Source organism: Somniosus microcephalus, chromosome 1 (genome assembly GCF_052327205.1).
Source record: "Somniosus microcephalus isolate GS21.2 chromosome 1, FLI_Smic_1.0, whole genome shotgun sequence".
In the NCBI taxonomy this organism is placed as follows: Eukaryota; Metazoa; Chordata; class Chondrichthyes; order Squaliformes; family Somniosidae; genus Somniosus; species Somniosus microcephalus.
Window position 1 is genome coordinate 441224222 of NC_140987.1, and position 26780 is coordinate 441251001.

At 43.6% G+C, this 26780-nt stretch overlaps 1 protein-coding gene across 2 annotated transcripts in view; it reads right to left on the reverse strand.

The window, feature by feature from the left end:
- The window catches only part of tbc1d8b (TBC1 domain family member 8B), a 97110-nt gene that overhangs the window by 30446 nt on the left and 39884 nt on the right, over nucleotides 1-26780 (reverse strand). For both annotated transcript variants that reach the window (XM_086001720.1, XM_086001710.1), the window contains 7 exons: nucleotides 26421-26571; nucleotides 25140-25354; nucleotides 22824-22941; nucleotides 5452-5737; nucleotides 3962-4091; nucleotides 2697-2795; nucleotides 896-964 (listed from right to left, as the gene is read on the reverse strand). In XM_086001720.1, the coding sequence (XP_085857846.1) occupies nucleotides 896-964; nucleotides 2697-2795; nucleotides 3962-4091; nucleotides 5452-5737; nucleotides 22824-22941; nucleotides 25140-25354; nucleotides 26421-26571 (1068 nt within the window). The remainder of the gene's footprint in view (nucleotides 1-895; nucleotides 965-2696; nucleotides 2796-3961; nucleotides 4092-5451; nucleotides 5738-22823; nucleotides 22942-25139; nucleotides 25355-26420; nucleotides 26572-26780) is intronic.

Here is a 26780-nt window from a genome sequence, read left to right on the forward strand (position 1 = left end):
GGCATCTGAAGGCACGGCCACCAATGGGGGGAGCGATTAAACTCGGGGATGTGCAAGAGAAACATCTTCCAGCATTTCAAAAGGGTGGGTTCTGTGCGTTATTTTTTGACCAGAAGTACGCGCTTGTTCTGCACCTTATGTTATAAATGTTATTACCAGTTGTATACACTGACCCGAGTAAAAAAGAGAAAATGGCAGTCAAAAAGCGTCAAGAAATAGTTTGAACAATCAGATCGGTTTCCTGGTTCAGTTTAGTGGAACTTACTGATTTCTGAACAAATATTTAATTGGCATCGCAAGAGATAAGTGATTATTTGAGCCGCTGCTTTTTGTCCTATAAATGTGTAAAGCCCTGACAAACACTTCTGAGGTACAGGAAACTCTTTCGTATCCGGCACCAACGGGACCAGGATGGTGTCGGTTGATTAAAAATTCCAGATAACGGAGAGGTATATCTACCGAGGCTACTTTTAACAAACTAAAATAAAAAATCAAGAAATGTGCAGTATAATTGGGTACTCACCTACAGAATGTTGTTTTAAGTGGATGGTGGATTGGAAGAGACTTCCGACAGCGCCAAGAAGCCGAGTAGTGGCAGCTTGGAGAACTACCCCCACTGACCAACTCGGCCACCACAGGAGACTCGGACTCGGCAACATTTCCGGTTATTGAGGTGCTGTTTTCGGAGTATGAATTTTGCCGGTTATTAGGGAATTCCGGATATTTAGGTGCTGTTTAAACGAGAGTTTCCTGTACCACACTTTTAAAAAAAGGTGTGAGTGACAGATGTCTGCTCGATGCAAGATTTTATATCACCTTGTAGGAAAAATGCATGACAGAATTTGACTAAAGTATTCAAACAATTTACAAAAATGACAAATGGATTTCAAGTGACCTTAAACAGCTCGAAGAGGTCTTCCAGTTCTTTAGGGCTGAACATCACTTCCTGAGATACAACCCGCAGCTAAAACACACACAAAAGGTTCACAAAGTTAAACGCAGCACAGCAAGATTTAATACGGCATGTCCAAATCAGATTGCAATATTCATTGTCTGATAGAGCCCAAATTCATTCAATCAGTATGGACCAAGGTCATTCACAATTACGAGACAGACAATTCAAAAATAAACAAGTTATTCATAATTTGTCAAATATTTGATCAAATAGAAATATTCTAAAAGTTATTATTCTGGAACCTCTGATTTTCTACATGCATTAAAGTTGAACACTGCAGGTCAAAGATAATTTCTTTGCTGATCCAGGATATAACCACAATAATGACAGTGATAGATTTAGAAACTTGTGCAACATAAAATGGATAAATGTTGTCCTAGAAAATAAGACATGGATCAAAACTGGCAATAAAGAGGCAGCTTAGAGCATAATGTAGACTGGTACTGATCTTAACAATAGAAATGAACAGACTTTACTATGCCAGGCAAGAGTAATTTGCCTGTAAATAATACAATAAATGCCAATCGAGTTAACAGAGCTGGAACTTCAATGTCTGTATTAATTTTCAGTAAAACACACTAAAGTCATGCACAATCGCTCTCACTTAATCCATACAACACAAGTAACGTGTGTAAACAGAGAGTCCAGAAAGAGAAATGAGGACCAAGTTAAATTTATTTGGATTTGAATCTATGTTTCAGACACACAAAGCAGTTAGTGCCTGAATATTATAATGGTGTGGAGATGCCGGAGTTGGACTGGGGTGGACAAATGTAAGAAGTCACACAACACCAGGTTATAGTCCAACAGCTTTATTTGAAATCACAAGCTTTCGGAGCGCTGCTCCTTCTTCAGGTGAAGAGGGTGAAGAGGGTGGCTCCCCATCACTGTAGTCTCCTGGAACTTGTTTGATGCCATTTGGGGAATGGGGGGGGGGGGGGGGGGGGGGGGAGAAAAAAGAGGGGGTTTGGGGTCAGTAAGGAATTTTCCAGAGTTTTTCCATAAATTGGCCTAGAGTTCTTTCTCTTCTGCCTCTCCTGGGAGATTGCTGGGCGAGTGTGTTGACATTGGCATTGGCGGATGGGGCTGATGTTGCGTATAAATCACACCATGGCAATGTAGGACAGGCTTGATGGAACAGCTGATCTTTTCCTGGCCCTCATCTTTATCTGTTTGTATGTAAAGGTTGCCCAGCAATAGAACACACCTGAGCATTTAACAGACTGCAGACAGAGATGTACACTGGAGTCTCAGCATGAACTCCTGATCTCAGTAGCAGAGCCATCAGGACAATGGGGAGAAGAAAGTGGCCAAGTACAGCAAGGTGAAAAGAGGCACCAACAGCGAGGCGAGGAGTTTTCCCCAGAAACAGGGAGAGAAAGTTCGAGTGTTCATCCAAGCTGCTTTGATGTATCATCTGGTTAAAGAACAGACCTGAGAGCAGACTGCCTGCCTATCCTGCACTCAAAGGAATTGTTTGTTGGGCTTAATTAAAACACTTTCTAAATATTTGGCAGATATTTGAACTCCTACATCATGATTAAGTGCTGAAGATAGTTTACAAGCAATACACTCGAGAGAATGCAGAGCTAAGTAAGTCACTGAATGCCAAAAATGCTTGAAGCAAAACAAACTCAACCACCCTTAGCTCCAAAGAGTAACCCCCATTAACCACACAGTATGTGAATAATTTAATACACTACACATGCATTCACTCATTAAAAGGCAAAACAGAATTTACCACATTCTGTTTTGTGGTGTCTTCTAGAGTCTGAATCACATACAGTCTGTTCCTACGTCGCATACTCTCAACTTCCATTGATCGAATATCACCATACTTCTGCAGTAATAAAAAAAAAACTTCAAATGTTTTACTGATGTAGAAAAAAAACCCTGAAATTAAATATAAATAGTCTTACATCCTCCCCAATTAGTAGTTATGGTAATGGTCTATAATTTTACTTGGTCAGTTACAGGGAATATTAGCATGCATTTTTATATCATTATTGATAGAACACCCTGGAGAGAAGGAGCAAACTCATTCAGTGGAGACAGAAAGGACAAGTCACTGAATACTCTTTAAAGGAGGTCACTGAACAACAACCTTAGCAACAGATCAACGGAAGGGCAGATGGGCCTTCAGTGAAGGGATACCACTTCACAAGAGGGTAGGAAGTGAAATGCAGCGAGCGAGTCAACGCTCACTGCTCATGCAGCGGCAGGTTACAATGTGGTACAGGTCTTCAATTCAATGGGGTAAAGTGCATTTCTTTTATTAGCTTCTATCATTTGAAAGACTATTAACTCAAGACCAACATCATCAGACACTTGCTCTTGCTTAAATTTTGTTGTGTGTTATGGCACTGAATATCAAAACCAAGTTTTAAACTATGAACTAAAAGTGTACAGCTCTTGAAAAACAATGTTCTCAGACACGTTTGAGGCTTGTTGCATTAAGGCAATATTTGTCATGTCTCATAATATTTTTAAAACTGGTGCAAGAAATATACATCAACAATTCAGCCCTTATACACCATCCTCCTACAACCATTTGGCAGCAGCAATAATATAAATCAATATACTGAATGCCATCAACAATTAAAATACGTGACATAAAACTGCACCGACAGCCACTTTGGCCATTCATTAACAGAGGATTGTGGTTGTGAAGATTCTTGTGCAAAGGGGCCTATTTTGGATTGTAACACAGGAGCACCATTCTGCAGATTAAAAACTTGGGAGGCCTTGCTACCCACTTTTTTGGGCTACTTTGACTAGCATCACACTCTCTTTTTGGGTGGGGAGGGGGAGCGGAGGGGGTAGGGAGACGTGGTTGGAGAATTCGGAGTGGAGTCCAGTGGAAGGAGATCCCGACATCATCTTGTTTTCCCAGGTTCAAGCAGTGCCCGTCTCTCAGTGATACTCAGATTGGCGTAACAGTCTTGTTTCTGCATTATCGATTTTTTACATATTTACACAGCCGTAGCATCAGTCTTTTTCACCAACCTCATACGATTCCCTGATAAGTTCAGTTATGTCAACTTTCGGTTGAGGATGCTGGTTGTCACTGCCTATCGGGGGATGATGCGTCATTGGCGGTAAAGGGCTGTCCTTGTTAGTAACATTATCAAAAAACCTGTAAGGAAATTTGGTATTGCTTATTGAAAGAGTCATTAAAACCAGTATGTAGCTGACCATTAAAAGGAGCAAGGCAGAACCCTCAAACTGAGCGCACGAGTTAAATCTTGTCCACAATCACAAAGCGTGCTAGATGAATTCTACAAATATTCTTTGAAAATATCTCTAAATTAAAATTCTATAAACCACACTGAAATGTTTCGTGCGGTGGTCAGGGAAGGGAGAACTAATTTTGGACTCGACGGGGGTCTATTTTGACTTTTGGGTGACTGACTTTCGGGAGTGCACGAGTTGGCCATTCACTCCGGTGGTCAAGAGGCACCTGTAAACTTTTAGGTCCCGGCTTCACTTAAACCTGGCAGATGAGCTGCGGGGGCACCAATCAGGCATCCCAGTGCAGCTCGCCGGATGGGGATCTCAAGATCAGGCCGGGGTAGCTGCCAGCAAGGTAAGTTTTTTAAAATTCATTCACAGAATGCAGGCGTCGTTGGCAAAGCTAACATTTATTGCCCATCCCTAATGATCCTCGAGATGGTGGTGGTGAGCCGCCATTTCAGAGAGCAGTTAAGAGTCAACCACATTGCTGTGGGTCTGGAGTCAAATACAAGTCAGACCAGGTAAGGACAGCAGATTTCCTTCCCTAAAGGACATTAGTGAACCAGATGGGTTTTTATGACAATCCAGTAGTTTCATGTTCACCATTACTGATACTGGCTTTTTTTTTTTTAAATTCCAGATTTATTTAATTAACTGAATTTAAATTCCCCAGCTGCCGTGGTGGGATTTGAATTCATGTCTCCGAATCATTAGTCCGGGCCTCTGGATTACAAGTCCAGTAACATAACACTATACTACCGTACCCCTGTAGTCGCAAAGGTGGGGTGGGGGGGCTCGCAATTGTAGAGGGTAGGAGTCCCGGGGCGATAGTGACCCAGATTATTTTGTGGGCCCTGGAGGAGCATAGAGCGCGCGCACACACACACATCTATATATCTCAAACTTATATGTAAGAATATATAAACTTGTCACACTAAGTACACGCTCCCTCTGGTACAGGTGCTTTAGTACCCCAATTGGTAGGAGGATGTAATTACAAGTTTACGGAGGCAGTATTATAAATGTAGACACTAGAATTCATAATAGAAGTTTAAAAATATAAACAGAACATATGACTTCAAAATGGGGACTGAATTACATCTGTGCGCCCTGGTCCAATAATCCCCCACCCTTAAACCTCATTTCACCTGAAGACTACACTTCATCCTGACTCCTTTGTGCAAAAATCTCTCTCTTTTGGCAGACATTTAAATAGCACTGAGAATTTATAGTAAAGAAAAATTAAACTTGAAGAGCCATACTTGTTCAAAATAGTCACCGCTTCAGCATCATCTTTGCAGAGAACCAACTTGTCCATGTTATAATCTAGAACCGCCAGGCCCACCTGCAGGATTGCCTTTATACCATCATAGAAAAAGCAGTCAACGACATTTACCGCACTCTCAATGGGCAACACGGAAATAAAGATGGTGAGAAACCAGGACAAGGAGACTGATGAAAAAAAAGTCATATCCGCCATGTGGTCAGTCAACTGAGGAAGGTGGTTTCTAATAAATTCTTCAAAAACTGCCTGATCCACCAGAGCACCTGTTAAAGTAAGAACACGTTGGTAACTAGATATAATACAGGACACAAAGGAGAGAATTATTTCTCGCCCCTCCTCCCCCCTCCTGTGGTAGTGACTGTTCTACTTTAAAAATGCTTGTAATCCAATTATTCAAAGCCTGTTCTTTAAATAAACTTCATATTGTCCTTAAGCACCCTTCATTGAGAGCTGACTTTAATAGCAATACTTTCAGAATTCGTATTTATCCAAGGATTTTGAAGTGTAAATTAGCTTGAATCCATGTCTGAACAAGGTGGGGCGGAACTGACTTAACGGGCTGGATTTTCATTCAGAAGTCGGGAAGGAGGCGGGACTCCAACTTTTGGGGTTGTAGTCCCGCCTCCATCAAGATGCGGCCAATCCACGCGATTTTCACTTGATTGGCCTGCTGAGCCCACTGGGCGGGCTCAACAAGGTCAATTAAGGGCCACCCGGCAACAGGTGACGTCACAGACTGAAATTTCAACTGTCAAGGCGTGTTGACAGATGAAATATCAGTGTTTCACAGCTGTTTGAAGCTGTCAAACACTGACAGTCTTACTTCTCACCTGAGTCCTTCTACACAGACTCAGTTAGAAATCTCGCCGGTACTGAAAGCTGCAGGCTGTCACTTTTGACAGATCGCAGCCATTCTGCTTTCTGTGCCGGCTGAATGATGGACTCCCGAAACCTAGAGGAAGGAAGGCTGTAAAGGTAAGTACAGGTAATTTAAACTTCTTTACACACTTTAGACACACCAAACACACTTACCTTTGCGCTCATGCAGCCATCACTCACCTGAACACCGACATCTCGACCCCTCCAAGTCCTTCAACCCGACAACTCTAACTTGGCACTAATCCCTTCCCGCCTCGGGTCGGCGGGTCCCAGTGCGGGGCGGGTACCCGCCTCCTTTGAAACTTACATGGAGGCGGGTTCTGTGCAGGATGGTGTCGGGACCCCCGAATTCGGGATTTTAGCCCCCCCGCACGCCTAAAAGCCCGCCTCACTGAAAATCGACCCCAAACTATCTGAAGTCATTAAATTATTTCAAACTATCTGAAGTCACTAAATTATTGATAAAATAAAATTGAAATTTAAAACTGAACTTAAATCAGCAATTTTTAAATTAGCTGCTGTCAATAATATTCTGGATGTAATTAAACTGCAAAGACAGCACCTCCCAAACCCGCGACCTCTACCACCTAGAAGGACAAGGGCAGCAGGCACATGGGAACACCACCACCTCCAAGTTCCCCTCCAAGTCACACACCATCCTGACATGGAAGTATATCGCCGATCCTTCATAGTGGCTGGGTCAAAATCCTGGAACTCCCTCCCTAACAGCACTGTGGGAGTACCTTCACCACACAGACTGCAGCGGTTCAAGAAGGTGGCTCACCATCACCTTTTCAAGGGCAATTAGGGATGGGCAATAAATGCTGGCCTTACCAGCGACGCCCACATCCCATGAACGAAAAATAAAAACGTACACCTTGAAATATACGGAAACCCAGTTACTGTGCATTTGTCATTGAAATGCATTCGGTTAGAACCAAAAGTACTATAAAAGCACTTCGCAACAGATAACATTTCACTTGAAAGTAAAGTCTTCTACAAAATGTCATGGGAGTATTTCATTTCAGACTACCCTTCAACAACATTTCAAGCAGATCTAATTATAGGTAAGAATTTCTCAAGGGCAATACAACAATGGGTCAAAGTCTCGAAAACAAAGAAGAAATTGTAATATTAGCCCTTTCGTTTTGCTGGAGCATTACTTGCCTAAAAGAAAACAAAGGAACTTGGAATATGCACACATGACTGTCGCAGCTATAGTAAGCCAGTATCGTAACCTGGGCTGATTATTATCCAAATGCACAAGTGAATTAAGGAGACCTGCCACATTTAGTGCTGGCTCTGCGGCACTTCATGTTACATAAGACATCACACACACTGTCAATTTACTCGAGGAAACTGTTTTTGAACTTCAAAATGTAGACACAACGTATGGCAGGCAGATTGTTTGGGGGTGGTGGAAGCATGATTTGGCAATTAGAACAGGAATCACGATGCAAGCCCACCATCAAGTAGACCAGTATGCATATGAATCAGCGCTATTACGAAAATCCACCACACGGTGCGGCATATTTAAACCAGTACCATGGTACCACAGATGCATTGGCTATAACCGTGAGGGAAGAGAGTCCAATGAGTACCTGGTGCCAAACCGTGCCTGGATTGTGGCAGTGGTACAATCCTGAGCATCATCAGGACCTATGAGCTGAGGGATCAGAGTCTGGAAGGGCATCCTCAGTTACTTAACTTAACATGAAATCCTTATATATTTCGACCTGGAATATCCAAGGTCTACGCTCTTCACTGCGAGAAGTGAAGAGTAGGACCCCAGAGTTCATAGAGGAAACTAAAGATCTAGATATTATCATTTTACAGGAAACTTGGTATAAAGGAAAAGGACACACTGGCTGTCCCCAAGGGTACACTGAGCTGGTGGTCCCCTCCAATAAATTACCAAGTGTAACCCAAGGCAGAGACTCCGGAGGCATACTGATCTGGTTTAAAACAGAACTTAAGAATTACATCAAATTTATAAAAAAGGGCGAAAACCATATGTGGCTCAAACTTGAGAGGGAGATTATCTCAAACACCCAAGATGTTTACATTTGCGCACTTTATATCCCTCCAATCGATTCCCCGTACTACAAAGAGGACACCTTCTCCAACATGGAGGGGGAAATTATCCAATACCAGGCCCAGGGGAACGTGTTGATCTGTGGGGACCTCAATTCAAGAACGGGCGAAGAACCAGACTTCACCAATAATCAGGGAAACAATTACGTATTCGGGAATAACCACTTTGACATCCCTTCCCTTCCATACAGGCATAACTGCGACAAGCAGTCAAATACCAACGGTAAACAGCTACTACAGCTCTGTCGAAACCTGGGTCTGTACATTGTCAATGGTAGGTTCATAGGAGACCTCCTAGGAAGATCGACCTACTGCTCACCTCTTGGCTGCAGCACAGTAGACTATATGATTACAGACTTGGACCCATCCTCTTTCAGAGCATTCAGTCAAACCACAAACAACACTGTCAGATCACAGTCAAATTACTATGTTTCTCAAAAAGACAGAAACAAACAACATAGAAACACAACCCAGTAAACTGTACAACACCAAAAAATCGTACAGATGGGCCAAAAACGACACGGAAAAATACCAGAAAACAATTAGCAATGCATCAACTCAAGCTCTCTTAGACACCTTTCTGGATAACATATACACTCACAATAAAGAAGGCGTAAACCGGGCAGTTAGTAAACTAAACAATATTTTTGATAATTTGGCAACAAATGCAAACTTGAAAGCTCGCAAGAACAAACCCAAAACAAAAAACTATGAAAAATGGTTTGACCATGATTGCCATAACATGAGGAAAAAACTTAGAAAACTATCAAACCAAAAACACAGACATCCAGAAAACGAGGAATTACGCCTTATTGTCAGACGCTAACACAATACAGAAACACACTCAGGACCAAAAAAGAGCAATTTATTAAGAATACACTCAGCTCCATGGAGGAATCCATTGAGTCGAATTGTTTCTGGGACAACTTGAAAACACTACACAAAAAACAACACGACGATTTGTCCATTCAAAATGGGGACACATGGGTAAACCACTTTGAAAAATTATACCAGAAAAACACACTAGGACCAGAGCAACACCAAATACGCAAAAAACTTGAAAAGCTTGAAATGGCCATAAAAGATAACCAAAACCCGCTAGACGCCATAATAACAGAAAAAGAACTTCTTGAAAAACTCAAGGACCTGCGACCAGGAAAAGCTTGCGGGACAGACGGCATACTAAACGAGATGATTAAACACGCAGACGACAAACTGAAACTGGCTATCCTAAAACTCTTCAACTTGGTTCTGAGTGTCGGTTATTTCCCTGACATCTGGAACAAAGGACTCATAACACCCATATACAAAAGTGGGGACAAAATCGACCCCAACTATCGAGGCATCTGTGTAAACAGTAACCTGGGGAAGGTATTCTGTAGCATCATAAACAAAAGACTTATAAACTTCCTTGAAGAGCACAATGTCTTGAGTAAAAGCCAAATTGGATTCCTGCCAAACTATAGAACATCCGATCATATCTTCACCCTACAGACCCTAATTGACAAACACGTTCACCATAACAAAAGCAAAATCTACGCATGCTTTGTAGATTTCCAGAAGGCTTTCGACTCCATCTGGCATGACGGTTTATTCCTGAAACTTATCGAAAGCGGGGTAGGAGGGAAAACATATGTAATTAAATCAATGTATACAAACAATAAATGTGCAGTTAAAATTGGAGACAAACAAACAAAATACTTCCCACAGGGGCGGGGGGTGACGCAGGGCTCGCCAATCTCACCGACACTCTAATATTTACATTAATGGATTGGCAAAACTACTTGAACAATCTACAGCACCCGGCCTCACCCTATATGAATCCAAGGTTAAATTCCTCCTCTATGCCGACGACCTGGTTCTGCTGTCACCAACTAAGGAGGGTCTACAGCAGAACCTGGACCTGCTGGAGTCGTACTGCCAGACTTGGGCCCTGACAATAAATCCCCAAAAAACCAAAGTCCTTGTGTTCCAGCAAAGATCCAAACAACATGGACCCACAATAAATTTCACAGTAGGAACAACCAAAATTGAACAAACCACTCACTACACATACTTGGGCTTAAAAATCAGTTCTACGGGAAACTTCAAACTGGCTGTGAATGAACTGAAAGAGAAAGCAAGAAGGGCTTTCTATGCCATCAAAAAATCAATCCAAATAGAAATCCCAATTAGCATTTGGCTCAAAATTTTCAAATCAGTAATTGAACCAATTGCACTCTATGGCAGTGAGGTCTGGGGACCACTAACACAACAAGATTTTGCAAAATGGGACAAACACCCAATTGAGATCCTACATGCGGAATTCTGTAAAAGTATCCTCCGGACTCAAAGGAAAACAGTAAACAACGCATGCAGGGCGGAACTAGGCCAATACCCATTAATAATCACTATCCAAAAAAGAGCCACCAAATTTTGGAATCACCTACAAATGAGCAACCCCCAATGCTATCACTACGACGCCCTGAAATGCCAAGAGCTGACCATAAAGAAGAATACCCTCAGTCAACTAGTCCTGGGACTCAATAAAGTAACTAATAACAATACTAACAATAACCAGCCCCAGGACAGTGACAGGGTAACACAAAGAATTCGACCCAACACAATCGTCGCTAAGCAAAAGGAAAAATATCTGTCATATTGGGCAGAAACAACAAAAACCCAAAGCAAACTCAATTGCTACTTGGCCCTAAACAGACAATACAACATAGCTGATTACCTGACCATGGTAAAGGATAACAAACTGAGAAGAACCTTGACAAGGTACAGACTTAGCGAACATAGCCTAGCGATCGAAAAAGGCAGACACAGGCAGACCAGGCTGCCAAGAGAAGACAGGATATGCTCTCACTGCAGTCAGGGAGTAGTTGAGACAGAGATGCACTTCCTCACAGCCTGTGGAAAATATCAGGGCATCAGAGAGAATTTCTATCAAAAATTCTCACAAATATGCCCTGAATTCAGAAATCTGACTGACAACCAAAAACTCCCATTCCTACTGGGGGAGGAGAGAAGCTGTGTAACACTGGCGGCACACTATGTTACAGCTTGCCATGAACAGAGGGACAACCAGTAAACTAAGACAAGAGTATATATAAACAAGGCGAAAATATATTTATAAACTCAGGGATATACCTGTTTATACACTGTATGAATGGAACCGCGTTTATGTGTTCAACCATAAATGTATTTTGATGCTTTGGCAACATAAGATGTACCTTATCATGCCAATAAAGCGATTTGTATTGTATTGTATTGTACTAGACAAACAGTTACCCTGGGGAGAAATTAGTAATTACCTCCAGGGAGGCATCAGATGTATGCATCTGTGCTGGATAGAATTTGATGCAGATATCTCCGTGCTGATCAGTAGTAATGAATTCCTGGCACCAAGCGAGTTCTCAAACTTTGCCAGATAATGGCCCAGATTTTCTGGGGCCTATGAATGTATACGCATCCCCGAGAAATGGACATTCTCTGGCGGAGAGTTGGGCTATTTGCCCAACTACTGCCCAGCGAATGCCCGTGAAATTCTTACGCCTGGTAAAAGCAGGTGTAAGGCCTTCTTTTACCAGCGTAAAGGTTTAAATAAATATTAAAATTAAATTTTTAAAAATCATTTTAACATTCAAAAACCTGTAAAATAAGTTTGTTATTTTTGGCCTCTTGAAAAATGTTTTGTTATTTTTCAAAATATTACATTTTTGTTTTAAATGTTTAATTAAATTGCATTTTAATTCATTTTAAACATGTAATTATTATTATTTTTTTTATTTTTTTTTATTTCAGTATGTCTACATGTATTTTTTTTTTTTTTTAATTTTTTTTAAGGTGATTCCTATTAAGCTTATGGGGATTCCGTAAGTAAATGGAATCCTCAACCATAATGGGAATCCCCTTTCTGATTGGTGGGGCCGGCCCACGTGATCCCAGGAACGCTTGCGAACCGCATGCTCCCCTGGGATACGTGGGCCTTTACGCATGCGTACGTGTAGAGGCCCAGGAACGCGAGTCTCCGTGGATCCAGGAGCATCAGGTAGGTTCGTGGTTTTATTGCGGTTCGGAGGCATGCGCCCGCGGGAAGCCTCCGACAGCAAATTCAGGCCCAATAACATGCTGATCTCACCAGGACAGCACCTAAGCAGCATGTCTCGGTGCTGGTCGGTACCGATGAGCACTCGGTGCCAGCAGCGAAGAGTTCTCAGCCTTGGTCAACACACTGACCAAGCTATGGCAGCACTTAAGTTTATTTTTGAAGCAAATGAGCTACAGCGTGAGTCAGTGATGAAAGACGTACCGTGTCTACACAGCTTGTCTGTAATACAGTCTGTGCTGCGTGTAAAATTCCAACACCCTGGGATGCTAACGCTCTTCACTAGTTTTTGTCTACATATGGCTGCCTCAGGAGGATAGGATTGGTTTCTGGTGTTATCATACAACCCAAAAAAACATGCCTACTCTTTATTTAGGATGCTTGCAGTGTAAAAGACAGGATAGTATAGTAAAGGCAAATGGTATGTTGGCCTTCATAGCAAGAGGGTTCGAGTACAGGAACAAGGATGTCTTGCTGCAGTTGTACAGGGCCTTGGTGAGACCACATCTTGAGTATTGTGTGCAGTTTTGGTCGCCTTATCTGAGCAAGGATGTTCTTGCCATGGAGGGAGTGCAGTGAAGATTCACCAGTCTGATACCTGGGATGGCAGGCATGACGCATGAGGGGAGATTGGGCTTATACTCACTGGAGTTTAGAAGAATGAGAGGGGATCTCATTGAAACTTATACAATTCTAACAGGACTAGACAGACTAAATGCAGGAAGGGTGTTCCCGATGGCGGGGGAGTCCAGAGCCAGGGGTCACAGTCTAAGGATAAGGGGTAAGCCATTTAGGACAGAGATGAGGAGGAATTTCTTCACCCAGAGAGTGGTGAATCTGTGGAATTCTACCACAGAAGGCAGTTGAGGCCAATTCATTAAATATATTCAAGAAGGAGTTAGATATATTTCTTAAGGCTAAAGGGATCGAGGGATATGGGGAGAAAGCAGGGACAGGGTACTGAATTTGGATGATCAGCCATGATCTCATTGAATGGCGGAGCAGGCTCGAGGGGCCGAATGGCCTACTCCTGCTCCTATCTTCTATGTTTCTAGTATGCTATCATGTCAACACATTCCCCAATAGGCCAGAGTGATCAACAGAATGGCAGATACTCTCAATCTAATCTAGCCTACTCCTGGAAACCTTGCCCCAAACATTTGGCAATGAGAGTTCCAACATGAGGAGCAAAAAAGAATGTTAGCTTGGTAAAAAGAACTGGCATAATGAAAGGTCCTGGGCTTTATACACAAGACTACATCACAACAACAACCACCACCTGCATTTATATAGCACCTTTAAAGTAGTAAAAATGTCCCAAGGTGATTCACAGGAGTGTTAGCAAATAAAATTCAACACCGAGCCAGATAAGGAGATATTAAGACAGGTGACCAAAAGCTTGGTCAAAGTGGTAGATTTTAAGGAGCGATTTAAAGGAGAAAGCGATAGAGAGGCAGAAAGGTTTAGGCGGGGAATTCCAGAGCTAAGGGACTAGCCAGCTGAAGGCACAGCACCAATGGTGGAGCGATGAAAATCAGGGATGCGCAAGAGGCCAGAACTGGAGGAGCGCAGAGATCGGAGGGTTGTAGAGCTGTAGGGGGGTTAGAGAGATAGAGAAGGGTGAAGCCATGGAGGAATTTGAATACTAGGATGAGGATTTTAAAACTGAGGCGTCGTCAGACCGAGAGCCAATGTAGGTCACCGGGCACAGAGGTGATGGGTGAATGGGACTTGGTGCGAGTTAGGATACGGGCAGCACAGTTGTGGATGAGCTCAAGTTTCAGGAAGGTGGAAGGTGGGCCAGGAGAGCGTTGGAATAGTCGAGTTGAGAGATAACAAAGGCGTGGATGAGGGTTTCAGCAGATGAGCTCAGGCAGTGGTGGAAATGGGCGATGTTATGGAAGTGGCAGTACGTACCATGTGCCTCACTGCCTCTCTGCAACATGACGACAACACTTTCATGTACGTGCTCATTTTTCCCCAGAAGTTGTCAACCTGGGCTATAATCCTACAGTATGTGGAGGATGTAGAATGAACAAGAATGGAAACATCTGTTGCAGTTGCAGCAATTAATCCTCTAAGGTAAGGTCACTTGTCCAGAACGCGGTTTGGCTGCAGGGAAATATTCATGTGCGCAGAAGCCCTGAGGCTTCGGATCGATATTTGTCTTTCAAAGATTGATCCAGCTGCATCGATAATGTGACCATGTCAATATGCAGCAAAATGAGCTTTCAATCGCCTGGAGAAAAACAGGCCAATGAAAATTCGCTTCTTAAAAGGAAACTTGCACCTACATCCAAAATGGACAGTGGGAGCAGAGACAAAAAAACAGTAACGGCAAGAGAGATTAGAATAGCTACGTGGAATAGAACAATTAAAAAAAAGTTCTAATTAAAAGTTAACGTTGGGGAATAGAAAGGAATGGGGACAGCAGTACGTGTGCAAGTAAAGCCACTAAAATTCTTCGTGGAAAGTTGTGATTCAGGTCCAATTTAGTAGTTGAGAATCCCTATTAGGAATATAAATACTCTTCTTGTTTTGAATTGCTTTATTAATGTAGGAGACGGTTTTATTTCAACATTAGTGCGCTAGTATTATAAATCAAAACCATCAACCCAGGCAGACCTGCTGGCAATCTGCAGGTGAAACAAATGTTTTATGGGTCTTTTCCCAACAACGCACTACATTTAAATTTTCACAAGCATTGCCTGGATGATAAGCAGCAGCACTTACACCACCAGCTCTCTTACTTTTGTCTCATTACGCCATGGGACGTTTTACTACGTTAAAGGCGCTATATAAATGCAAGTTGTGTTGTTGTTGTACATCTTGGATCTATACGTGTGACATAGAACACAAAAGTATGAGTATGGCAGATGCAGTTTAATAATTTAATGGACAAACTGAATGAGCCTCCTCCAACATTAGCGCACGATATACAATTCATATACTCGTCACACGGATACTAGACAGTACTATAAATGCCATTTGACTTAACATGGTCTTCCAGTATCTGATACATTAACATTTGTCAGAGCAGCATTGTCTTTGTGCCCGGCCCAAATACAAAAACTACTGATCTGGGAAAGTAGCTCATGCAGTTAGTGACACAAATCAGTTGCAGCTACCTTACAGCAAATGGGTAGCATTTTTTAAAATCCAAACCCATGTTCTAATACTTTAAAAAAATAAGAACTCCAATAGCTTTTTTCATTTGAGACGACGGGTTGAATTTTGTGCTCAAGGCAAAGGATGGCGAATGAATCACTTTTCCACCTGCATCACTCAGTATGTGTCTAAAACACAGCACAGCTGCAGAGTAAAACACCCTTTAATTTCTTCAACAACATACACTAGCTCCAACTTGGGATGTGCAACACCAACGGTGTCAATTTTTTCCACTTCCAACACCATAGAAACATAGAAGATAGGAGCAGGAGTAGGCCATTCAGCCCCTCGAGCCTGTTCCGCCATTTAATGAGATCATGGCTGATCATCCAAATTCAGTACCCTGTCCCTGCTTTCTCCCCATATCCCTTGATCCCTTTAGCCTTAAGAAATATATCTAACTCCTTCTTGAATATATTTAATGAACTGGCCTCAACTGCCCTGTGTGGTAGAGAATTCCACAGGTTCACCACTCTCTGGGTGAAGAGGTTCCTCCTCATCTCAGTCCTAAATGGCTTACCCCTTATCCTTAGACTATGACCCCTGGTTCTGGACTCCCCCGCCATCGGAAACATTCTTCCTGCATCTCGTCTGTCTAGTCCTGTTAGAATTTTATAAGTTTCAACGAGATCCCCTCTCATTCTTCTAAACTCTAGCGAATATAAGCCCAATCGACCCAATCTCCCCTCATACGTCATTCCTGCCATCCCAGGTATCAGTCTGGTGAATCTTCGCTGCACTCTCTCCATGGCAAGAACATCCTTCCTCAGGTAAGGCGACAAAGTGCACACAATACTCACCAAGGCCCTGTACAACTGCAGCAAGACATCCTTGCTCCTGTAGTCGAATCCTCTCGCTATGAAGGCCAACACACCATTTGCCTTCGTAACTGTCTGCTACACCTGCATGCTTACCTTCAGCGACTGGTGCACAAGGACACCCAGGTCTCGTTGCACTTCCCCTTTTCCCAATTTATTGCCATTCAGATAATAATCTGTCTTCCTGTTCTTGCCACCAAAGTGGATAGCCTTGCATTTATCCACATTATACTGCATCTGCCCAATCACCCAACCTGTCCAAATCATACTGGAGTTTCTCGGCATCCTCCTCACAGCACACACACCCACCCAGCTTTGTGTCGTCTGCAAACTTGGAGATATTACATCTAGTTCCCTCGTCTAGATCATTAATATATATAGTGACTAGCTGGGGTCCTAGCACCGATCCCTGCGGTACCCCACTAGTCACTGCCTGCCACTCGAAAAAAGGCCCGTTTATTCCAACTCTTTGCTTCCCGGCTGCCAACCAGTTCTCTATCCAAGTCAGTACCTTACCCCCAACCCCATGTGCTTTAACTTTGCACGCCAATCTCTTATGCGGGACCTTATTGAAAGCCTTCTGAAAGTCCAAATACACCACATCCACTGGTTCTCCCTTATCTATTCTACCAGTTACATCCTCAAAAAATTCCAGTAGATTAGTCAAGCATGATTTACCTTTCGTAAATCCATGCTGACACTGTCGGATTCTGTCACTGTTTTCCAAGTGCTCTGCTATTACATCTTTTATAATGGACTCTAGCATTTTCCCCACTACTGATGTCAGGCTTACCAGTCTATAATTCCCTGTTTTCTCTCTCCCACCTTTTTTAAATAGTGGGGTTACATTAGCTACCCTCCAATCCATGGGAACTGTTCCAGAGTCTATAGAATTTTGGAAGATGACCAGCAATGCATCTACTATTTCTAGGGCCACTTCCTTAAGTACCCTAGGATGTAGATTATCAGAAATAACAACAGAAAATGCTGGAAATACTCTGCAGGCCAGGCAGCATCCGTGGAGAGAGAAACAGAGTTAACGTTTCAGGTCTGGGACCCTTCATCAGAACTGGAAAAAGTTGGAGATGTAACAGATATTAAGCAGGTGCAGAGACGGGGTGGGGGGGGGGGGGGCGGTTAGGAGGGGAGGAAGGAGTAGGAAGAACATCCTGTACTTTTGTAAGAGGCAGGAAAGATAAAATGTTGCAAATGGAAATGGCAAAAATCATACTGCATGAAAAATGGGGGCAGGGATAATTATCTGAAATTGTTGAACTCAATGTTGAGTCCGGCAGGCTGCAAAGTGCCCAATCGAAAGATGAGGTGTTGTTCCTCGAGCTTACGTTGAGCTTCATTGGAACAATGTAATAGGCCGAGGACAGAGAGATCAGAGTGGGAGTGAAGCGGTGAATTAAAGTGACAGGCGACCGGAAGCTCAGGTTCACCCGTACGGACTGAACGGAGGTGTTCCGCAAAGCGGTCGCCCAATCTGCGTTTGGTCTCCCCAATGTAGAGGAGACCGCATCGTGAGCAGCGAATACAGTATATTAAATTGCAAGAAGTACAAGTAAATCGCTGTTTCACCTGGAAGGGGTGTTTGGGGCCCTGGACAGTGGGAAGGGAGGAGGTAAAAGGGCATGTGTTGCATCTCCTGCGCTTGCACGGGAAGGTGCCAGGTGAAGGAGCAGGGCTGTTGGGGGTGATTGAGGAGTGGACCAGGGTGTCGCGGAGGGAGCGGTCCCTTCGGAATGCTGAAAGGAGAGGTGAGGGGAAGATGTGTTTGGTGGTGGGATCACGTTGGAGGTGGCGGAAATGGCGGAGGATGATCCGTTGAATGTGGAGGCTGGTGGTGTGAAAGGTGAGGACAAGGGGAACCCTATCGTGGTTCTGGGAGGGAGGGGCAGGGGTGAGAGCAGAAGTGCAGGAAATGGAACGGACACGGTCAAGGGCCGTGTCAACCACGGTAGAGGGGAATCCTCGGTTGAGGAAAAAGGAAGACATGTCGGAAGCACTGGTATGGAAGGTGGCATCGTCAGAACAGACGCGGCAGAGACGGAGAAACTGGGAGAATGGAATAGAGTCCTTACAGGAAGCGGGGTGGGAGGAAGTGTAGTCCAGGTAGCTGTGGGAGTCGGTGGGCTTGTAGTGGATGTTTGTTGAAAGCCGATCGCCAGAAAGAGAGATGGAGAAGTCAAGGAAGGGAAGGGAAGAGTCGGAGATGGACCATGTGAAGGTGAGGGCAGGGTGGAAATTGGAAGTAAAGTGAATGAACTTATCCAGTTCAGGGCGAGAGCAGGAAACGGCACCAATACAGTCATCGATGTACCGGAAAAAGAGGTGAGGGAGGGGACCCGAGTAGGACTGGAACAAAGAATGTTCCACATATCCCATGAACAGGCAGGCATAGCTAGGGCCCATGCGGGTTCCCATACCAACACCTTTAATTTGGAGGAAGTGAGTGGAGTCAAAGGAGAAGTTGTTCAATGTGAGAACAAGTTCAGCCAGACGGAGGAGGGTGGTGGAGGATGGGGACTGGTTGGGCCTCTGTTCAAGGAAGAAATGGAGCGCCTGAAGGCCGTCCTGGTGGGGGATGGAGGTGTAGAGGGATTGGACGTCCATAGTGAAAAGGAGACGGTTGGGGCCAGGAAACTGGAAACTGTTAAAAGTGACGGAGGGCGTCGGAAGAGTCGCGAATGTAGGTGGGAAGAGACTGGACAAGGGGAAAAAATAGAGTCGAGATAGGAAGAGATAAGTTCCGTGGGGCAAGAACAGGCTGAAACGATGGGTCTACCAGGGCAGTCCTGTTTGTGGATCTTGGGAAGGAGGTAGAAGCGGGCTGTGCGGGGTTGGGGGGACTATGAGGTTGGCGGCCATGGAGGGAAGATCTCCGGAGGAGATGAGGTCAGTGACACACTTGGAAACAATGGCTTGATGTTTGCTAGTGGGGTCATGGTCCAGGCGGAGGTAGGAGGTGGTGTTGGAGAGTTGTTGTTCAGCTTCTGCACGGTAGAGGTCGGTTCGCCAAACAACAACAGCTCCGCCCTTATCAGCAGATTTAATGATAATGTTCGGGTTGGATTGGAGAGAATGGAGTGCTGCAAGTTCAGAGGGAGTTAAGTTGGAGTGCGTGAGGGGAGCAGAGAAATGGAGACAGCCGATGTCACGTCGGCAGTTAGCAATGAAAAGATCTAGAGAGGGTAGAAGGCCAGAGGGAGATTATCAGGCCCTGGGGATTTATCGGCCTTCAATCCCGTCAATTTCCCCAACACCCTTTCCCTACAAATACTGATTTCATTCAATTCCTCCCTCTCATTAGACCCCATGTTTCCCAACATCTCTGGGAGGTTATTTGGGTCCTCCTTTGTGAAGACAGAACCAATGTATGTATTTAATTGGGCTGCCATTTCTTTATTCCCCATTATAAATTCCCCTGATTCTGACTGCAAGGGACCTACGCTTGACTTCACCAATCTTTTTCTCTTCACATATCTATAGAAGCTTTTACGGTCAGTTTTTATGTTCCCTGCAAGCTTACTCTCATTCTATTTTCCCCCTCTTAATTAATCCCTCTGGCCTCCTTTGCTGAATCCTAAACTGCTCCCAATCCTCAGGTTTGCTGCTTTTTCTGGCCAATTTATATGTCCTCTCCTTGGATCTTATGCTATCCCTAATTTCCCTCGTTAGCCACGGTTGAGTCACCTTTTCTGTTTTATTTTTATGCCAAACAGGGATGAACAAATTCGGTCGTTCATCCATGCGATCTTTAAATGTTTGCCATTGCCTATCCACCGTCAACCCTTCAAGTAACGCTCCCCAACTCGAGCCTCATAGCATCGTAGTTTCCTTTATTTAAATTCAGGACCTTAGTCTCCGAGTCAACTACTTCACTCTCCATCTTAATGAAGAATTCTATCATATTATGATCGCTCCTCCCCAAGGGGCCTCGCACAACAACATTGCTAATTAATCCTCTCTCATTAAATAATACCCAGTCTAAGATGGCCTGATCTCTAATTGGTTCCTCGACATATTGGTCCAGGAAACCATACACTCTTGGAATTCCTCCTCCACAGTATTGTTACTAATTTGGTTAGCCCAATCCATATGTAGATTGAAGTCACCCATGATAACTGCTGTGCCCTTATTGCACGCGTCTCTAATTTCCCGTTTAATGCCATCCCCGACCTCAGCATTACTGTTTGGAGGTCTGTATACCACTCCCACTAACGTTTTCTGCCCCATGGTATTTCTCAGCTCTACCCATACAGATTCCACATCATCAGAGCCAATATCCTTCCTCACTATTGCGTTAATCTCCTCTTTAACCAGCAATGCTACCTCACCTCCCTTTCCTTTTTGCCTGTCCTTCCTGAATATTGAATACCCCTGGATGTTGAATTGGCAGATTTGGTCACCCTGGAGCCATGTCTCCATAATCCCAATCATATATCCGTTTACATCCATTTGTGCAGCTAATTCATCCACCTTATTACAAATGCTCCTCACATTAAGACACAAAGCCTTCAGGCTTGTTTTTTTTTTTTTTTTTTTAATAAACTCTTTGTCCTTTTAGAATTATTATTTACTGTGGCCCTGTTCGATTTACATCCTTGATTTCTCTGCCTTCCACTTTTGCTTTTCTCCTTCCTGTCTTTTGCTTCTATCCTTGGTTCCCTTTCCTCTGTCTCCCTGCACAGGTTCCCAACCCCCTGCCATTTTAGTTTAAACCCTCCCCAACAGCACTAGCAAACACTCCCCCTAGGACATCAGTCCGAGTCCTGCCCAGGTGCAAACCGTCCAGTTTGTACTGGTCCCACCTCCCCCAGAACCGGTTCCAATGTCCCAGGAATTTGAATCCCTCCCCGTTGCACCATTCCTCTAGCCACGTATTCATCTGAAATATCCTTCTATTTCTACTCTGACTAGCACATGGCACTGGTAGCAATCCTGAGATTACTACCTTTGAGGTCCTATTTTTTAATTTACCTCCTAACTCCTTATATTCAGCTTTTGGGACCTCGTTCTTTTTTACCTATATCGTTGGTACCTACATGCACCACGACAACTGGCTGTTCACCCTCCCCCTCCAGAATGTCCTGCAGCCACTCCGAGACATCCTTACAACACCAGCAAATCCTTACGGCCTACCTTAGTGAGGACGGAATTTTGTCGCACTATAACGGAGTTGCAACTGGCAAAGCATTTTTAGCACAGGAATCTCCCAGCTCCCAGAGAGAGGGGGCTTTCATCCCATCAGTCTGGGTTGGATCTGGACCCAGCCCCTAATGTTGAAAGGGCAGTATCTAGCAGCCTGCCTTTTCTCGCCAACTCTGTTTAACTAATTACGTGGACCTGACTTTGCCCCACGCCTGCAGCATCAACTTCCTGTTCTCGAACCAGGCGTCACAGTCTCAGAATAAGGGGTCGGCCATTTAGGACCGAGATGAGGAGAAATTTCTTCACTCAGAGGGTGGTGAATCTTTGGAATTCTTTATCGTAGAAGGCTGGGGGTGTTCAGTCGTTGAGTATATTCAAGGCAGAGATCGACAGGTTTTTGCATTCTAAGGGAATCAAGGGATAGGTAGATTGGGCGGGAAAGTGGAGTTGAGGTAGGTCATCAGCCATGATCTTATTGAATGGCAGAGCAGGCTCAAAGGGCCGAATGGCCTCCTCCTGCTCCTATTTCTTGTTTTAATGTTGAACAGGGTCGCGACTGCTTAACCCAGGAACATAAAATAGCTTAACTTGGAAAATGAGATTGGAAGAGTTTTCTGCATAAATGAGAGGTCTCCCCCCTCCCAATGTCCCCGACCACCTTCTATTTCAGTGGTGCTAACCATAAATTGGGCTGATGCAAACCTTTTGAAAAACCTGTCTCCTTAATTCTGGAGCAATGTATTTGCAATGATTCAATACCTTGTAATCACCACTAGATGGCCAGCAAACTTCGAAAATGCTCTCCAGTGCAAAATGTACCAATGAACAAGTGACAACGGCTAGCATAAATTTATGTCAAGAATGCTCCAGAGCAACTAGTGAGAGACCTTACAAATAAAACAGTCTTAGTTATACTGACCGACAATATCAGGCCACTCACACTGAGCATTTATCATTTTAAGATTTAATGCACAGTAAAATTATATATCAATAAACCAGTGTTCACACCACAGAGCCTTGTTGGCCGAGATTACAGTATGGAAATAGGGCTTCGACACTGCAGTGCCGATTCCCTGACGTGCATTTCCATTTGGGAGCCCTAAATAAACCTTATATACACATTCATTCTTAAAGCCTTACCAATTATTCGGCGATTGAAGTAATCTGGCAGCATCCTTTCACACACAGCAACCAGTAACCAGAAGGCTTCTTCTTCTTTAGCATAAAGCAGTAAAACAGACGTCAAAATGTTCATCGCCTAAGCAGGTAAAGTTGGAAGAAAAGAAAAGATGTCAAACTGATATTACATTACAGGAAACTCTTGCAGCACCTAAATATCCAGAATTCTCTATTAACCGGCAAAATTCTCACTCCGAAAACAACACCTCAATAACCGGCAATGTTGCCGAGTCCGAGTCTCCCGCGGTAGCCGAGTTAGTCAGTGGGGGTAGTTCTCCCAACTGCCACTACTCGGCTTCTTGGCGCTGTCGGAAGTCCGAACACCTCAATAACAGGAGTCTGACTCTCCCGCGCTGCCGGTAGTCTCTTCCGATCCACCATTTACTGTATACTGCACATTTCTTGATTTTTTTATTTTTGTTTGTTAAAAATAGCCTCGGTAGATAACCCTCTCCGTCATCCGGAATTTTTAATCAACCGGCACCATCCCGGTCCCGTCGGTGCCGGATACCAAAGAGTTTCCTTGTACACACAATAAATAAATTGCAATCATCAATGTAACCTGTTCATCTACAAAAACAAAGAAATGCATTTTACATAGGCCTTTCGAGCAGTAAATGAAACCTGACTAATGATTGTGCTAATGGAACAGGACATAGTCAGGGTTTGTTGCGGGGTGGGGGGGGAAAGAGAGCGGGGAAGAGTCTGGGAAGTTCGCAGGTGGATATAATTCTGTAACTCTGACCATGTCAAGGTGTTGCTTGATTGGATTGTGTGACACCAGTTACCAGAGGACATTGCTGGGCCAACTAGGCCGAGATTGGCCAAGTCTAGTCCTGATATGATACCTGGGTCATTGCTGATGGCAATCTGTTTTTTTCTTTATTGTTGAACTTTGTAGCGATTATTTCCAACCAAGTGGTTTGCTGGGCCACTTCAAAAGGTCATTAAGAGTCCACCAATTTAAATGGGACTGGAGTCCTGTGTAGGCTGCTCTACTGAAGGGATTAGTGAACTCGTTTTTTGACAACAATTAACCCACAAATTACCAGATTTATCAAATTCAATTTCACAACTTGCCACGAGGAGAGTTAACTCACAACCAGTTGCTACTCCAGTACCATAGCCACTACACTGCCCTACCCGTTTGCGAATTAGGATAATTAATAATGTATTACTTCCAGTGTTGTACTATAGAAAACATTGATTTTGCACAGAAACGAATGTAAAATGCGATGAAAACGTTTTTTCAAGCAGGTATCAGACATGAGGAAACCCAGCATCATATTTAAGAGTCTCCAAACAAAGCTACTGAGAAGTCTGCAGAATTTCAGTTTGCTGGATATGGAGTGCGCACACGCTCCCCATAAGGACCCACCCCGCTTACTCAAGTGCAAACAACTTCGGCACTGTTGCCAGAACCCAGGCTTAGGGACCCACACGTATGCACGGCTGAAACTGCGCAACTTACTAATAGAGCACTGGTAAAACTTCCTGCTGCATGCCTAGCCAAGTACGACCTACCAATAGGACACTGGCTTGTAGAGTTACCTGCAGCAGAGTGTGCAGAATCTCAGCTAGGTCTAATCGCCCCTCAAAGTTGCATTAGTGAAGCAAGGCTGGCTGATCAATCATCAACAGTGCCCTGGAGTACTGCGGACCTGCCTGGTTCAGGTATCAGATTAATGAGTCTGCCACAGAGGGTTGACTTGGTTCTGAACTTCCATTGCCAGGGGCAATGATAGTGATAGACTTCAAGAGGACAGACAGGCTGGTGGAATGGGCGGACACTTGGCAAATGAAATTGAATGCAGAAAGTGCGAAGGGATACATTTTGGTAGAAAGAATAAGGAAAGGAAATATAAACTAAAGGGTACAATCCTAAAGGGACCCCGCTTACCTAAAATAAATGACATGAATACACACACAGTAAAGTGGGAGTATCAACCAGCTTGGATATCCAATCAGGACAAACAAATTTATTTCTCAACCTATTTCAGAGTGATGCCTTAGCCAGGAAAAGAATCTTGAAGATGAGAAAAATTTAAACTAAGGTCATGAATTTCCTCCCCTTGATTGTTCTTCAGCCACTGAGATTTCTACCCACAAGAATTTTATTCCAGGCACAGCCTAAATTTTTGCAGAATGAAGTTCAAAGCTGGCTTTGCATACGGTTGCCTTGATGCTACAAAAGAACCCCTTGAATGAAAAGGTTAGAATTCCAAATGATAAAGCATTACTGAACTACTTGGCAGTAAGGTAGGTAGCAGCTCCAACCTGACAGTAGCCTATTTTAGGGTTCCTGGACGCGTAGGCTGTGAGAACTCTCCTCAGCGCAGAGATGCCCGTATCACTCTGGAATGCTGGATGTTCAGGCAGTGAGCGATGCAGATCACGTTCTATCTCATCAGTAGCCAAAGAACAGGTACCCATAGACCTTTCCACCAACTCGGTATAATAACCAGGATGAGCAGCCATGTCATTATTTGCACCTATGGGTTGACAAGACACACAAACCTTATGCTGTTGCGCTGCAGTGGACCATGATGAGCAAGGTAGCACAAATTAGGTACACCTTCACAGCACAAGGAATTCATCTGAAATGAAATTTTACATTTTGCTTATGCTCTCATTCATTTTATTTGGTTGATTTGAAAAGGATTGCTTTTTATTAAAAAAAATACAAAATCGTGTTAGCTGAAACAGGTTCCTGTAAAAACATAAAATTCTTATAGAAGGATTTATCCAAAAGTAATTGTGTTCTCAACAAACCACACACTGGAACTTATGGTTAGAATGATCAAAACAAATCATCTCCACCACAAGCTCTTGTCTACTAGATTTCCATAGTTTGGTCAGGAACAAAAACAATGTATTGCATTCAAGGAGGGAGGGCATCACTAGAGAATTTGAGAAATGTTGACCCCGATATTTATGGGGAGGCGCAGGGGTTGGAGCGGCCAGGAAACCCAGAAATGCGGGCAACTCGAAGGTCCTACCCAATTTAACAGCAAGACCTCATTTAATTTTTTTTTCTCCGTTTCCCAAAGCCTGTGCTGGGGGCATTAAATCCAAAGGCAAGTTAAATTCATGTTAAGAGGCCCTCACTTGCATGCAATTATATCATCTTAAATGGTGTCTTAATTGCCCACCCTCCTGGCTTAATGTTCGCGCCAACTCTGGCGAGATTACTCGCACACAGCCAAACGCGCCTCAGTTAAACCTGGAAGTCGCCGGGTTGTGGTCGCGCTTCACTTTTCTCTAATTTAACTACGCACCCAACCCCAACCCACCCGTTTTTGCCCGTTAAAACTCCCACCCCGTTGACTCCCTAAAGAGTTAAAAAGATGGAATGGACTACACTAATGAAAAGAATGCAATTTTGTAAATTAGATTTATCTACATGTATATGATTGAAAACACTTGTGTAAGCATTCTCTGCACTTTATTAAAAATTGAGGTGCACTTTCTGTTCATTCCTGAAAGTTTCTTTGAGTTACTAAACTAAAAGTGTTTCAAAAGATTATTTTCCATAATCACACAATTAACAATACACACCTGAGAACAGTAGCCAAAGTTCTCCTCTTAAGGCTTCTGGAATTCCTCTGATTACCAGATCGCGAGTCTTTTTAGTGCGAAACATACAAACTCCATGACCATATTCCACAAAATGAATGTTCCATGATTGCACCTTCATCTTTTCTTTCAACTGCAAGTCACAAAGCAACAATTTAGAATCAGCTCGTTCTCAAATAAGACCCTATACATTTTTATATTGGTAATGGAACAAAGTATTTTTCTGCATACAACTGGAGTCATACCTAGCACAAAGGAAGATGGTTGTGGTAGTTGAAGCTCAATCATCACAGCCCCAGGACATCGCTGCAGGAGTTCCTCAGGGCAGTGTCCTAGCCCCAA